The 16,873-nt window shown below is 37.2% G+C and overlaps 1 protein-coding gene across 1 annotated transcript in view; it reads left to right on the plus strand.

Moving 5' to 3' along the window:
* POLQ (DNA polymerase theta) overlaps window positions 1-16,873 on the plus strand; it is a 151,948-nt gene that overhangs the window by 100,576 nt on the left and 34,499 nt on the right. Inside the window, exons 20-22 of the mRNA XM_054575239.1 lie at window positions 7,733-7,926; window positions 9,920-10,057; window positions 11,276-11,450. Coding sequence (XP_054431214.1) covers window positions 7,733-7,926; window positions 9,920-10,057; window positions 11,276-11,450 — 507 coding nt within the window. The remainder of the gene's footprint in view (window positions 1-7,732; window positions 7,927-9,919; window positions 10,058-11,275; window positions 11,451-16,873) is intronic.

Genomic DNA, 16,873 nt, shown 5'->3' on the forward strand with positions numbered 1-16,873 from the left:
ACACATGTGAGGTGATTTCTAGGTATAGAGTAAGTTGGTTTCTCTCTTTTTTAAAGGGCTTCATCTGCACAGATTTGTATGTCATAATCTTTCTTTTATGTACACTAATCATTGGTCCATGTATGTTTTTAAATTATTTATTCATTATTAATGTAATAATTTAAACAATAGGCGTTAACTCATGTTATCAGTAACTCAGATATATGTGCCTGCCTATGTGCTCCTCCTTTCTTGCACTTCCCAAGTTTTATGTTTAACGTTCCCTTTTTTTAATTTAAATTTTATTTTTTAATTAAAAATTTTTAGCATATATATGAGTGCAAACAATATAGTATTTGGTTTTAGACTTTATAAAACATTTGTCAGACTGGGACTTACTTTTCTTTCTCAGTATCATGTTAATAAGGTTAATGTATACTATTGCAAGTATGTATAGTTAATTCATTTTTACTGCTGTGTAATATATCACTGTGTGAGTGTGTCAAAATTTATTTATCCATTTTCCTATTAATGAATGTTTGGGTTGTTTGTAGTTTTGTTTTTGTTTTTTTGTTTTGCTATAACAAGTCATTCTGTATACATATTCTAACATATATATGTCCTCTGGTATATGTGGGCAAAAATTTCTTCTGTTTGTAGAATTGCTCTGTCATGGGAATGAGAATAGTCAACTTTATAAGATTATGCCAAATTGTTTTCCAGACTAGATGTAAAAGTTTATTCTCTAAACAGCAATGTGAAAGAAATTTTGCTAATTAATATTGTCTCAATTTTGCCAATTCAGTGGTTATAAAATGGGTATAAATTTCCTTTCTTGAACTTTGCTTTTGGTAATAAAGTCATTCTAGTGTCATGGAATGAGTCGATGAATAGAACCTCTTTCTGTTTTGGAGGAGTTTATGCATTATAGAAGTGATGGGTTCCTTGAAATTTTGGTAGAAGTTGCCTGTAAACTGTTTCTTTGTAGAAATATATATTTTTTACACCACCACTTTAATGTCTCTAATAACTGTAAGAGTATTCAGTTGTTTCCTTTAGATTGTGTTTTGGTAAGCTATATATTTTTAAGAAATTATTTCTTCCATCTGAAATTTAAAATTTTTTGTTATAAAGCTATTATTTATTTTTTCCTTTTTTACATTTTGTGTGTAGTTGTTATATTTTCTTTTTATTTTATATTATTTATTGTTTAATGTTACTAGAAGTTTATTCAATTTTTCTGTCTTTTTGAAGAACGAGTTTTGCCTTTGATCTTTCCTGTTGTTTTCTTTTTTCTACTTCCTTTTTTCTTTTTTTAAGATCTGGATCTAAACGGAGTGTATTATTGACAACAGATACACTATTAATTACTGAATTTAATCATTTCAACAGATCAACCAGGGACCTTGCCCAAGGCTAAACTCCAGGAAGGACATTTAATTGCAAGGTGTTTTGTTTCTATTTTGTTTCAGCACCGGAATTGCCCTCCCCACCAGGGAACCAGCCCTGCCAGCTCTCTCCCTGTACCAGCTTCTCTAGTCCGAATGCTGCTTCGTTTCTCCTCCTCATGACCAGGTTTTCCCATTTTTGCTGACATACAAATGGGCTCTAATATTTTAATGGCCAATTCGCACTCACACAGGCTTATGGAAACACTTAAGTTGTATTTGGATTTGTTATCTAGTCATTGGGCAGGGTTGATATTCTCACTTTCCTGGGTGCCTTATTCCTAACTGCCTCAATACTTACTGTCCTCAAGGGCTCAGCATTTCCCGGTTATAAAATGATCTGGCGTTGATTTCTAGTGGCTGTGTAAGAAAGAGGGCTCTACGGAAAGTAGCCTCACAGGATGATCTGATCATTAATTCCTAACTGGCAGCTTATGGTGGGTAGTCATGCCCCAGGCATATATCATTTTTTTATGACCATTTATTTTTTATTTCTTTTATGTTTTTCATTTTATTTTTTAGCTTTTTAAAAAATTTATAAATCACGTTTATTCTATTACAGTTGTCTCAATTTTTCCCCCGTTAACCCCTTCCACCCATCCCACCCCCACCCCCGCTCCCACAGTCAATTTCCACTCTGTTGTCCATGTCCATGGGTCATTCATACATGTTCTTTGTCTAGTCCCTTCCCTTTATTTCCACCGTTGTCCTCTTTCCCCCTCCCCTCTGGTCACTTTCAGTCTGCTACATGTTTCTGTGCCTGTGGTTTATTTTGTTACTTAGTTTATTTTGTTGAATAGAGTCCAGGTATAGGTGAGATCATATAGTATTTGACTGTCATCAACTGGCTTATTTCACTTAGCATTATATTCTCCATTTCCATCCATGTTGTCACAAAAGGTTGGAGTTCCATTTCTCTCTCTTTCTTTCTTAAATGCAGATTTATTTTATTTATTTTTTTAAATGTCAAAGTTAATTACAAAATATTAAAAAAATTTAAAACCATTATAAAGTCTCAGCAAATTAAACAAAAATGCCACCAGCACAGAAATAATCAAGTAGATTAATGAAATATAATGAGCATTCTAGAGACAAATGTATATATCTAACAATATAATATATGATTAAGTTGATATTTCAAATCAATGGGTAAAATAAGACTTATTCAACAAATAAGGTGCATGGACCACTGTTACTTGAAATAAAACAAATATAGAGCCCTATTTCACACATTATACAAGAAATATTCAGGTGAGTTAAAAATCAATATGTAGACTCTAAGGAATTTTAGAAGAAAATAGAACTAATATTTTTCATGACCTAAAGCAATATATTCAAACCCAGAAGCTATAAGTATTGACAATATGTCTATATTAAATATTTAACTATATAGTAATATACATATAAAAAAAGTTAAAGGACAAGGAATAGAATAGGAAAGTATTTGCAACACATCTAAAAGATGGTTAATAGGTTTTTTGGTTTTTTTTTTAGGGAAAAAAGTTCTACAAACTTTAATCAATAAATGGATAAAGAATACCAAAAAGTCATTTAAAGGTTTTTTTTGAATAATAGAAATCAGCAAGAAATATACTAAAACAGGTTCAGTTTCAACAAATAGAAAAGGAATAGTTAAAATACATCATTGTCACAATCAGATTAATAAGTATTAAAAGTATTGGTAATATCAAGTATTGGCAACTCTGATAGGAACTGGGTATTCATAGAAACTTTTTCTTCATCTTAAAGCAGTCCCTTTAGCATATTTTGCAGTGCTGGTTTGGTGGAGGTGTATTCTTTTAGCCTTCTTTTGTCTGGGAAACTTCTTATTTTGCCTTCCATTTTAATTCAGAGCCTTGCTGGGTAGAGCAGTCTTGGTTGCAGGCCTTTGCTTTTCATGACTTGGAATATTTCTTGCCATTCCCTTCTGGCTTGCAGGGTTTCTGTTGAGAAGTCAACTGCTAGCTGTATTGGGGCTCCATTGTATGTTACTGCCTATTTCTCCCTTGCTTGCCTTAGGATTCTCTGTCTTTGATATTTGCCATTTTCATGATGATGAGTCTTGGAGTGGGCCTCCTTGGGTTCCTCTTGAATGGGACCCTCTGTGCTTCCTCGACTTATGTGCCTTTTTCTCTCCTCCAATTAGGGAAGTTTTCCATCATGACTTTTTCAAACAGATTCTCTATCCCTTCTTCATCCTCTTCTCCTTCTGGTATCCCCATTATACGGATATTATTATGTTTCAGGTTGTCCTGCATTTCTCTAAATGCCTCTCCATTCTTTTTGAGTCTTTTTTCATTTTCTTGCTCTTTCTGGGAGCTTTTTTCTACCTTGTCCTCCAGCTCACTGATTTGGTCTTCAGCTTCATCTAGCCTGCTTCTGATTCCTTCTCCTGGTTCTTCAATTCAGAAATTGTATTCTTCATTTCCTCTTGTCTCTTATTGACAGTTTCTATGTCCTTTTTCAGGGTGATATAGTTTGCAGTAAGTTCCTCGTAGTTTCCCTGTAGTTTTTTGTAATTCTCTCTGAGCTCACTGAGCTCATTGAGCTTCCTTAGAACCATTGTTTGGAACTCAGTATCTGATAGTTGACTTGCCTCTATTTCATTTAGTTCTCTTTGTGGGGATTCCTCCTTTCCCTTCAAGCGGGGCATATTTCTTTGTCTCCCCATTATTTGTGAGACTCTTCTCTTTTGCTTCTGCTTCTTAAGTTGATCTGTCTTGAACTCCTGACTTTGTGGTGTGATCTTCTATGGTTGGAGACCACTGGTTTTTTTTTTCTGGATCTGCCTCTGATGATGTCAGATGGTGACCCTGTCTGACCTTAGTCAATCTGTTCAAGACATCCAGTAATCTACTGTTTGTGGCTGTCTTCTTCAGCTGTTAATCTATTCACTCTACACTCAGCCTCAGACAGCTCAGGGTGGGGCCGAGTCCTTCCTCGGGGCGGGGTATTGGGTCCTCTCAAGCTGCTGCCCTATGGGGGAGGAGTCCACACTGGGATCCCACTGGCTACTTTCTCCATTGTCTCCCCAAAGCCTCCTTCTCTAGTCTCTCCTCTGGTGTCTCTAGCCCACTCTACCCTCACGTTTGCCGGAGACCAGGGTAAGTGGCTGCAAGTAAAAATTTTGCATTGGCCCTTTAGTAGGCTCTTTGCATCTCCAGCTGCCTGTCTCTGGCAGAGAGCAACCCAGCCACTTTTCGCAGCTGGCTGTTTTCTGTGTACTTTTTGGGCTCTGGTGCTGTGAGCTAGAGATCCCCGCTTTTGGTTTAGACCCCACTCTCCTCAGGAGGATCCCACTGGCCATTTCAAAATCCTCCTGGTGCTGCCGCCCGTGGGTGCCCCGTCTGCCTTTTCAGGTCTGTACCGCACTCCTAACCAGTTAGATTGAGCTAAAGCCGATTCTTCTGTCTCCGACGTTACAAAGCTCCTCTCTCTGGCTATTATTCAGTTGTTTGTTCCAGGTGGTTTCTCCACAATTTAGCTGTAATTCCAGGTTGGTCCTGGGAGGAGGTCATTGTGACTTCCACTCACTCCTCCTCCATCTTGATCCCTCTGTTTTCTACTTCCTTGATTTCTGTGAACATTTATATTATCTCTCTTGTTCTAGTTTCCCTGACTTTATTTTGCAATCCTTTTTCTCAGTTCATAAGTTTGACACTAAACTTAGTATTTTCAAATCATTTTTGTGTTTTCTAATATAAGTATGTAAGGCTATACATTTCCATTAAAGCTTTACTTTCATATTATCTCACAAGTTTTGAAATGTAACATTTTAATCATTTTATTCTAAATATTTAAAAATTTGTTATGATACTTTCTGAATCATAGATTATTCAGAAGCTTGGTTTTTGATTCCTGAGCATTTGGAAACTTTTTATTTTGTATTTTTATTATTACCTTCAAACTTAATTGTATTGTGGTTAGAGAACATGGTTGCGTAATACCCATTCTTTGAAATTTTTTGAGTTGCTTTGTGACCTGAAACTGGAACTGTGGTATAAATGTCCTATGTATATACAAGAAGAATGTGCTTTTTAACTGTGGATGTGGAATTTTATAAATGTTAAGGTTGTTTAAATTTCCTGTATCTAATTTTACATATAGTTAAGTCAACTTTAATTATATATTTTGAGGCTATTTTATTAGATTGCATACATGTCTAAAATTGATTTATCTTCCTGATTAATTTAACCTCCTATCTTTATGTTGTGGTCAGCTCTACCACGAATATTTTTTTATTTTTAGTTTATTTTCTGGAATGAATATGGCAAGATCAACTTTCTTTTGATTAATATATGCCTTATATGTCTTTTTTCTATTCCTTTTAAACCTCTAAGTTCTTATGCTTTAAATGTGTCTTATAAACAGAATATCTTATTCATTTGTTTTTCAAACATCAATTTTTAAAGATTTAATATTTATTATATTTTTTCCATTACCATGCAGTCCCCGTATACCCCATCCCCTGCAGTCACCACCCTGTCATCCGCGTCTGTGAGCCCTTTTTCCTTTTTGCTCAGTCCCTCCACTCCGTAACCTCCCCTCACCACCACTAGCTATCATCTGTTCTCCGTCTATGGGTCTGTCTCTGTTTTGCTTGTGAGTTCAAACTTACCGATTTTTTAAACGTATAGATTTATTGCGATTATTGATGTATTTGCACTGTTTTTCTTTGTTTGTATTCATCTTTTTTATTTTGTAAACAGTTCATTCATAACTGTACCCTGTGCACTGTTCCAATGATTTCATAGCTGCAGTTCTTGGAATCTAAATCTGTCTTTTGTTGTTTTTGCTGCATTCATATTTCTTTGCTGTCTTGCATTTTTCATACTTTTGGTGAATTTGTACAAGTTTTGACCAGTGGAGCCCTGCTGGCCTAACTTGGGAGAACTTTCCTGTAGAAAGGTTTCCCTCTTGCCCCCGTCGTTATCAAATGACACCATGTCCAACAACCGCATTAGCTTTCCTTGAGAGTTTTGCTTCAGGACAGGAGTCTGAGAATCAGCTTCTCCTCGTGTTACTATTCTAAAGAGATATATATGTCCCCTCGACCTTTTGGCTATTGGACTTCATTCCTATGACAACCCTGCTCCTTCCTAGTGTCTAAGGATCCAGTCTGGCTCCCTGTCACTCTGATATTGTACTGCTCTGACTGTTCTTATTCTGACCCTAGTTCCTTATTTTTCTAGTCCCACATCCCATGAATTTCTGCCTTGGGTCAGGCCCTGAGGTCTTGAAAGCCAGACGGATAACTGGTAACTCCTCCTGTTAGAGGCCTGTAGCTCTCACTTGTTTTGGTGATGGTATGCGTGTCCCTGGAGAGCTCTTTCCTTTTGACTGAGACCAACAAGGCCTCAGAAAATCTGTTTGTAGAACTGGTGGGGGAGGGGAGGGGTGCTGTAGGTCAGGGTTTCTGAGTCCTGGTGATCCGTAGTACCGGAAAGTGAAGTCTTTGGTATGGATTTTTTTCCTTAATGATTTTTAGTACAGGATTTCTCACAGTGCATTCTATGGACACTATTCAGGATGTTAATAAGTAATATAAAAGAGTTTTGTGGTCAAGTAATTTTAGATGTTTGTTTAACACAAAATTAAATAATTGTCTTTGCTTCAGGTCTACTCAGAGCCTCTAATATATTAACAGGCATCCTGAATATCCAAAAGCAGTATATAAATTCTGAAACAGTGTACAGTGTCAACTCCACCCTTTGTATATAGTATCTTTTGAAGCTACAATTCCTATGAACATACAGGGAAAATTGATTTATAATGATAACCCTATTGAGAAATGTCAGCAGATAGAAAACTAGTCTGATTCTTATTTCAGGAATTTTCTTTACTCTTTGGTAAGTGCATCAGAAAATGTAAAACCTCCATATTTGTTGTTTTGTGCAAGCACACATACCATGGGACCAGGAATACTGGAAACACTTTCAGGGAATTAACATCTTGTAGTCAGCTTAGCAAATAAGATTGGCTATTTTGCTCTTGCTATGGGTAGCAGAAACATTATTTTGGGAGAAAAGCAATCTCTAGTAATCCAGACTGTTCACAAGATTGCCAGTTCTTCTATTCCCTGGATAGCCAAAGAAAGTAGTCTAGTGCTTAAGTGGAACAGTGGAAAGTACTGTTATGCCTTTCACTGTTGATTTGAGAATGCTGTTCAGAAGACTGGACTGTGAAGAACAGCATGATATCATCTGTGGATTTTGCTACAAGAATTCTATGTGTGATTAGATAATGATGCTGATCTAGTCACTTGACTGGTAAGTTAATGTTTTAGTTTTCTTTTTCTCTTCCAGATGTTTTATGTAAAGTGGAAATGCCCTGTCAGTACTGCTTGGCCTTGTTAGAACTAAATGGAATCGGCTTTAGTACTGCAGAATGCGAAACTCAGAAACACGTAATGCAAGCCAAGCTGGATGCAATCGAGACTTGGGCCTATCAGCTAGTTGGCCACAGCTTTTCCTTCACCAGTTCAGATGACATTGCTGAGGTTGTATCATGGGAATAGAGAATTTAGAGAAGTAGTTTTTAGAGTTAAAAGTGATTTGTGTGTGTTTATGTGTATTTCCTAAATGTGTTTATCTAAAGAACAAGACCAGTAAAAAACAATTCAGTGAGCCAGAATATTTTGGAGGTAGGGTATTCTAGCATATAATTTATGTTATGTCTTATATTTATGAACTAGGAAGGTAGTAAAGAAGGCTCCTAGAACATATGCTCCCTGAGAAGGAAATCTGCCTGGAACAGAGGAGGACTCCCTAAGCTAGTACGGCACCTACCTGAAAGCACATCAAATTACATAAGGAGCTTTTAAAAATTGTAGAATTTCTGAATTTCAACATGAGTAGACTTGGAGAAAAGGCAGTAATCTGTGTCCTCATGACTCAGATGGGTACTAAGGTATTAGGGCCCTAGGCCTACACCAAAGTCTGAGGTAGAATAAAAGACCTTCAGTGTTATTAGCTTGTTCTTAAGTTTTCATGTTAAAATTGAAGTTATGTTTAAGATAATGTAACAGTTTTACACATAGACTATTTAATTCTTGCTGATTTGAAGTTGTATCTTTGAACCAGGAAGGATATTATATTCATCTAGAGCTGCATTAATACAGGAGCCACTAGCCACCACTTGTGCCTATTTAAATTGAAATTAATTAAAATTAAATAAAATATATCACTTTAGCTCCTTATTTGTGCTAACCACATTTCAAATGTTCAGAAGCCACACTAGCTACTATATTGAACAGTGCAAATATAGAACATTTCCATGACTGCAAATCGCTCTTTTGGATGGCACTGGTCTAGAGCAGGAAATGGCAAACTGCAGCTTGAGGGCCAGGTCTACCCTGCCATCTGTTTTGGTAAATACAATTTTACTGGAACAGAGCCACACCTATTTATATACTTATTGTCTTTGTACGGTCCTTTCATTCTATAAGCACACAGTTGAGAAGTTGTGACAGTTAACCCTGAAAAGCTTTTGAAAATATCTATTATGTGACCAGCTATGGGAAAATTTTGCTGACCCCTGGTTTAGAGGGGTTGTCATGGGTTACTGAAAAGAAAAAAGGACTTTAGAGTTATATGAATCTGGGTTCTAATTCTTAATTCTACTACTTTTTGGCCATGTAACGCTGAGCAAGTCTTCCCAACTGTCTTTTTCAGTTTTGTCACAGACTTGTTATAAAGGTTACATGTGGTGACACATGTTAAAATATCTAGCCTGATGGCTTGCATACAGTAGATGCTCAGTATGTATATTAGTCTCTCCTCCCCTCGTTTTTTTCAACCCCTTCATTTCACAGATGCTGTAGTTGGGGCCTGAAGAAGTAATTTATATGTGGCTCTTCCCTCTGTCCCACAGCCCGTATCCCTGCCCTTTGTAGGCCTTATTTCTTCAGTGGGTATATTTGGCCACCCTCTAGCTTTCATTGCTACATTGGGTTGGCCACCTTCTCCTGACATTTCGAGCCCAAGGATTGTCATGGTCCAGTCTTATGGCAGTAGAATTAGATGGCTTTTTGGACCCCAACCTACATAGTGTTCTCTGATTTTTGTGACCACAATAGCCATGAAGTCTCCCATGTTGACTCTATGGGGCTTAAATTTGAGCAGCCACATTGTTTACCACAAGTGGTACTTAGGAGAGTTCACAACCATCAGAGTAACCTAAAGTCTCAATGTCAATAGCTTATTTGTTAGTTGGTCAGCACAGAGTATACATTCCTATATTCTTGACTGTTTAAAAGTCTGCTCTTAGTATTAATCTGTCAGTGCCTACATTAGCATATGGACAGTCTACTGACATATAAGTTTTTATTGCCATTATTTTTTAAATGCAATAATTCCAAATTTTCCAAAAAACATTCCTTCAACCCAAGTTGAACTATATAGGTTGTTTTTCCAAATAACTTTTTAAAATGTTTTCTGAATGACAATACTTGAGATTTAATGCTTGACTAAAAAAGCTTTAATTTCTTATAGGTTTTATTTCTGGAATTGAAGTTGCCACCAGATGGAGAGATAAAAAACCAAGGTGGCAAGAAAACTTTGGGTTCATCCAGAAGAGGGAATGACAATGGATGCAAGCTACGGCTGGGAAGACGGTTCAGCACTAGTAAGGTGCTCTTTGGGGCTGTCATGGGGCAGAGTCTGAACTACTTTTAGCATTTTGGTGTCTTCAAAGAATGTTGATGAAATCAAGATCCAACATAGCCCAACATTTGAACTTACCCACATGAAAAAAAATTGGTTGGTGATTTGGCTGCCCACAATAAATACGGCAAAATTTCAGCATGGAAAACCTGGGCCATAATCTGAGTTAGCAGTTGTATCCTTTCTATCATTAAAGCAGTGAAAAGGTTTGTAAAATCAGACCTGTAGACGTTATTTAATTATTAAAATCTACTACTTTTAGACCTCCAGTATAATATAATTTGTATCATTATATGAACATAAACAAAGGTATGGGAGAATTTTTTTAAGAGAAAAATAAAACCCAAGCCAATACAAATAAAACATTTTTTCAATTCCAGGGCAAAATAGTAAGTTTTATATGAGTTTCTTTTAGGAATCTAACCTCCTGATTTCAAAGTAAAATTGCTAGTCACAATCCATGGAAACTGTATGAATGGGAGAAAAGAGAGAAAGGGCTTATTTTTCATTTTTACTGAATGGATTTTCAATGGAAAAATAAGGGTAGAAAATACAGATACAGTAGCAACAGGTTACCATCCTGCAGAATTTTGCCTCTAATACCATTCTGACTTGCCTGACTTGCCTGACTTGGGGAAGTTTTCAGAGCTCCATGCTGTAGCAAAACTTTTTATTTGATCTCACTGGCCCTTTTACCTTACAAGTTTCTATTCCTGAAACATTCATCAGAAGTCTGTAGCAAGGAAAATTCAAAGTGTTAAAGATAAATGTCTTCTCATTTTTTTTTCTTTTTTTTGCTAGAGAAACCATGAAAGTATTAGGACAAAAATGAAAAAAAGTGAAATTTCCAATTATGTGAGGAATGGAGGTGGAAAATATAGAGATAAAAAAAGATGATATAAACTCTTGAGTGGAGTGTGGGGAGGCGGTTACCTTGTTAAGTTGACATCGTATTAATTTTTTAAAGGTTGATCTAAATTGATGTTGCTTAGCATTAACATGTTTGCTTTTAATAATCCATAGTTATCATAGTTTTAGCATTATGGTGATTTCTATAAAGTCCAAACAGAAATTCTGAGTTAGCAAATTTAATTTTGAGACTATATTATTAACCTAAAAGAGGTTCTAGTTTGTTATGGAATTTGGATAAGAATCGGATCTTACCTTATTGTGTTTCTTTGGCAGGATGTTTTAAATAAATTAAAGGCATTACATCCTTTGCCAGGCTTGATATTAGAGTGGAGAAGAATCACTAATACTATTACCAAAGTGATCTTTCCCCTGCAGCGGGAAAGGCGTCTGAATTCTGTCCTTGGAATGGAAAGAGTCTATCCCATATCACAGTCACACACTGCTACAGGTAATGAGGACTTTTATATGGATAATAGCCAGTTTTGAAAGAAAAAATTTTTCATATTTTTTTATGATCACCAAGGAATTCAAGTGTTGATTGTTGGGTTCACCGAAGTTTTGTAAACATTTATGAAACACATACTATATCAAAAGTATAGATGGATACTAACTAGATACAGAGATGAGATTTAGTAAAATACAATTTCTGCTTTCAAGTATTGTGTAGCATAACTAGGATGTCTGAGTCTGCGCTTTGGATGAGAATATATCCAGGAATTAACTGAATCAGTGATCTTTTATAATTTTAAATACAGTGCATCTCCTGAATATATTAAGATTTTCTCCAAGTTGAATTTAAGTAGACATGTGGGGCTTTGTATAATTAGTGAGCATCTTATTTTATTCTATTAGAAAAGAGAGCTGGAGACCCTTTGGGTGTCTCCTGGCCCTCTTGGCATAGACGTGAGTATAATATGGTGCGGAAAAAATTATTCCTTCTCTAGACAGTACAAAACTAAATATTTTCAAATGCAACGTGGAGTGGAAGGAAGAGCAGTGTTAATAAGCCCTTCATAGGGAAGGCATTTTAGATTCCTGTTATCAGATTTTTGTAAGATTTGAATCCCTGGTGCTGTGAATCTTCAGACAAAGTACTTAACTTCTCAGTGCCTAAGTTTCCTCATGATAAAACAGGGTAATAATAGTCCTACCTCATCCAATCATCCTTAGGGTTTATTTATTTATTTATTTTTAACAAAAGACAACTTTATTTCAGTTTTCAAAGAACAAACTATTTTTTCTCCCAAGGCAAACACGATTAATTTACAAAATCGGCATTTTCATGATGTCTCTTCAAAGCATTCCCCTTTAATGGGAAACTGAGCTTCACAGAATCCAGACGTTGAGAGGTTTAAAAAAAAATTTTGTAGTCAGTATAAGACAAAACATAATCTATCATAAGTTAAGCAGATCCATTTATACTTCAGGTCCTTCTCCTCCAGGAACCAACATTTTTATATATTTTGCGTTTAGAAAAATCTGGCCTAATTTAGTAATACTACTCCTTTCTGGTGTGATTTCACTAGAGGCAGCAGGTAGATTTTACTAGCGATAGCATTAGCTGCCATGGCGACATCAGAAGTCCATCCTGAGTTTTTAATGAGTTAATACATGTCAGTGTTTAGAACAGTGTGGCTTATGCTGTTATTAAGGATGTAGACACTGTGAGGAGCTGCTTTTTTCTCTGCTTGCTTATTCCTTGTTCTCAACACCTTCTCTTTTCCTTCTTCTCTATTCAGCTAACTTTTAGTCTTTCCTAGCCATTTCCTGCCCTGTTGGTATTTCAGTTTCATTGCTGTAAACTTTTATAAAATAAATCCTTGTTGGTGATAAAAAACCAAATGAACCTAGAGTTTCAAAGGTGTTGCACATTTATTTGTTGCTAATAAAATGGAAAATAATCCATTCCTTTTTTTCTGATTAGTTTTTATCATACTGTACCTACATTTAAAGAATATTTTAGAAACAGAAGTTTCTCTTTAGAAATAGAAGTATAGCAAAGCCATTTCATTATTAGAATTCATCTCCATGATGCTATATTCATGTTTTGTTATTTATTTTTTCTTTTTAAAAGATTTTATTTATTCACTTTTAAAGAGAGGGGAAGGGAGGGAGAAAAAGAGGGAGAGAAATGGAAGAGAAATTGTGAGACATCGATCAGTTGCCTCTCACATGCCCCCAAATGGGGATCTGTCCTGTGACCCAGGCATGTGCCCTGACCAGGAATCGAACCAGTGACTATTCAGCTCTCAGGCTAGCACTCAATCCACTGAGCCACACCAACCAGGGCTATTTTTTCTTTTTCAAATTATATCATATTGATTATGCTATTACAGTGGTCCTGAGTTTTGCCCCTTTGCCCCCTCCACCCAGGTCCACCCACTGCTTTGGGCAATCCTCCCGAGGATTGTTCATGTTTGTGGGTCATGTGTGGGTCATGCGTGTAAATTCTTTGTGGGTCATGCATATAAGTTCTTTGGCTTCTCCATTTCCTATACTTTACTTTACATCCCCATGGCTATTCTGTAACTACCTATTTATAGTTCGTAATCCCCTTACCACATCACCCGTTCCCACCCATCCCCCTCAAATCTAGCAACCATCAGAACTCTATCTGTGATTCTGTCTCTGTTCTTCTTGTTTGCATAGTTTGTTTTTTAGATTCAATTGTTGATAGATGTGTATTTTTGCCATTTCATTGCTCATAGTTTTGATCATATTCTTCTTAAATAGATGCCTTTAACATTTCATATAATAATGGTTTGGTGATGATGAATTCCTTTACTTTTTTCTTGTCTGGGAAGCTCTTGATCCGCCCTTCAATTCCAAATGATAGCTTTGTCAGGTAGAGCAAACTTGGCTGTAGGTCTCTGCTTTTTATGATTTTGAATATTTCTTGCCAATCCCTTCTAGCCTGCAAAGTTTCTTTTAAGAAATTAGCTGAAAGTCTTATGGGAACTCCCCTGTAGGTAACTGCTTTTTCCTTACTGCTTTTAAGATTCTCTCTTTACCTTTAACTTTTAACATTTTAACTCAGATATGTCTTAGAATGGACCTCTTTGCTTCTTTTGGGAATTCTCTGTGCTTCCTGAACTTGCATGTCTATTTCCTTCACCAAATTAGGGAAATTTTCTTTCATTATTTTTTCAAATAGATTACCAATTTCTTGCTCTTTCTCTTTTCCTTCTGGCACCCCTATCATGTGAATGTTGGACCTCTTGAATTATCCCACAGGCTGTTTATAGTATCCTCATTTTTTTTGGCTTCTTTTTTCTTTCTCTTGTTCTGATTGGTTGTTTTTTTTCTTCCCTGTGTTCCAAATCATTGATTTGATTTTTGGTTTCATCCACTCTACTGTTATTTCCATGTAAATTGTTCTTCATTTCAGTTAGTATAACCTTCATTTCTGACTGGATCTTTTTCTATGCTGTTAAGGTCCTCACTGAGTTCCTTGAGCATCCCTATAACCAGTGTTTTGAACTCTGCATCTGATAGATTACTTATCTCCATTTTGTTTAGCTCTTTTTCAGGAGTTTTGATCTGTTCTTTCATTGGGGCCATGTTTCTTTGTCTCCTCATTTTGGCAACTTTTAGGTGTTTGTTTCTATGTATTAAATAGAGCTGCTTTGACTCTGTATCTTGGTAGTATAGCCTAACATAGTAGGTGTCCTGTAGGGTCCAATGGCATAGCCTTCCCTATCACCCAAGCTGAGTACTCCAGGTGCACCCTTTGTGTGGGCTGAGTACACCCTCCTCTTGTAGTTGAGTCTTGGTTGCTGTTGGCAGATCAATGGGAGGGATTTACCCAGGCCAGTTGGTTGCCAGGATTGGCTGTGACCGCTTGCCACCAACCTCCACCCTCTGAGGAGGATCAGCTGTGCAGGGCCAGGGTGGTGGTGCTCCAGTGTGGCCTGTAGCTACCCACTGGGTGCACTGGACCTGGGGTTTCTCAGTGGTGGAGGCCACGGTCAGTCCTCACCTGTGTTTTGCCTCAGGTCACCCTGCTTTGGCTATGAAGCAACCTGAGATGGTGTTATTCATGAGCGGCTTGGAGATTCCCAGGCAAAGCCAAGATGTGAGTCTAGGCTGGCTGCTGCTAGTGCTGAGCCTGAGGCTCACTGAGACCAGCTGTTGCTTGTTTGAGAGGACTTAGAAAGTTGTGCAGCATGAGCCAAGACCAGCCATTCCTATGAAGAAGCAGCTTGGGTGGGCCCATAAGTTGGGGGGACATAGTCTCTGGGGATCTCCAAGGTGAGTCAAACAGCGTTAGCCACATTGATGGAGTCTTAAATATGGCACCAGCTTGCCACCTTTGTGGCTCTGTGTGTGAGCGTGGTGGTGGTGGGGACAATGGCCTCTGTTCACCTTAATGCCAGACACTTCAGTTTCTCCTAATATGCCACTGGTGCCTTTTAATCTGCTACTCCAGTGCTGGAGCTCAGAGGGAGTGAGTCTGAGTAGGTGAGTTGTGTGGGGTCTTTAAGAGGAATTGCTTGGGGCTTCAGGAGTTTCTTCCACTGACTCAATCCCCACTGATTTTTGCAGCCAGAAGTTATGGGGACTTGTCTTCCTGGCCTTGGAACCCTGGGCTGGGGAGCCTGGTGTGGGGCTGGGACTCCTCACTCCTGAGATATCCATCTGTAATTTTTATGCACCACACGTGGGTGTAGGACCAGCCCATTCCATGTCTCTGCCCCTCTTACCAGCCTGGATGGGTACGGTTTCTTTAATTCTGTAGTTGTCAGATTTCCATTGAACTTGATTTCTGATGCTTCTGAGTGATGGTTGTCCTATATTTTAGTTGTAATTTTGATGTGGTTGTGCAAGGAGGTGAGCCATGTTTTAACTATGTTGCCATCTTGACTGGAAGTCCTTGTCACTTATTTTTACCATTTTGTCTACCAGTATTATCTCATTAATTCAAACAATAGACCTGACTGTTAAGTATCATTGCAGAAAAGAAGGCAAAGTCCTGAGGCAGAAAGAGACTTGGATTCCTTCCTCTGCTATTTGTTAGCTTTGTAACACTCAACAGGCCTTCTGATGATAACAATTACATTAATATATACCATTAGTTGAACACTAATTTTTGCTAAAAGCTAAATAACAGGGGCATAGTATCAGGAGTTTATTCAGAAATAATATTCTATGTACTTCAAGTGTCTGATTCATTAAAAGATGGAATTATATATAGTAGCTAGTAGAGCACCTGTGACAATGGTATATCATAAAACATGTCACTTTATATGTAATATGAAAACTTCACAAAACAAAATCAATTACCCAGACTTTTTTTGAGCAATGCTATGTGTTCTAGAAAAATTCAACCAGTAAATAAACAACTAAGATGTAAAATATTTGGGGGGAAAGAAATGCTATAAGCATTTAAACAAATAGCTTTCTGCTTCCTAGAAAATTCATTAATCACCTAATCCTAGTCTTTAGCTATGCCCATGTTAGCATCGATTCTCTTGATGAGTGATGACAATGATAAAGAAGAAAATTGGCCAGGTGATATCTAGAAAGTGATGTTCCACCTCTCACTGCTACCGTCTCCTGCGTTAGCTAACTTCTCTGGCCAATTGTCCTTCCTCTGCACTTAGGTTGCTCTTCTGCTCCAGGTCCTCTTCTCTTTATCTTGTGCATTCCTGGCTTTTAAAGGCTCCAACGCGCACTTTGCCTAGGGTCCATTTGATTAGTCTTTACTTATTAATACAACTGCTGACATTTTATAGTGTTAACATCTGATTCTCTATCAAATTACTTCTTATCGTGGGCTTGTTTTCTAGAGAGCTAGGTTAATGTAAAACATCGTATTGTAGCTGATTCACATATTCACTTACATTGGGATTGGTCTTGTACTTATTTTTT

Source organism: Pteronotus mesoamericanus, unplaced genomic scaffold (assembly GCF_021234165.1).
Source record: "Pteronotus mesoamericanus isolate MK-2021 breed Mesoamerican mustached bat unplaced genomic scaffold, CSHL_Meso_final contig_27, whole genome shotgun sequence".
Classification (NCBI taxonomy): Eukaryota; Metazoa; Chordata; class Mammalia; order Chiroptera; family Mormoopidae; genus Pteronotus; species Pteronotus mesoamericanus.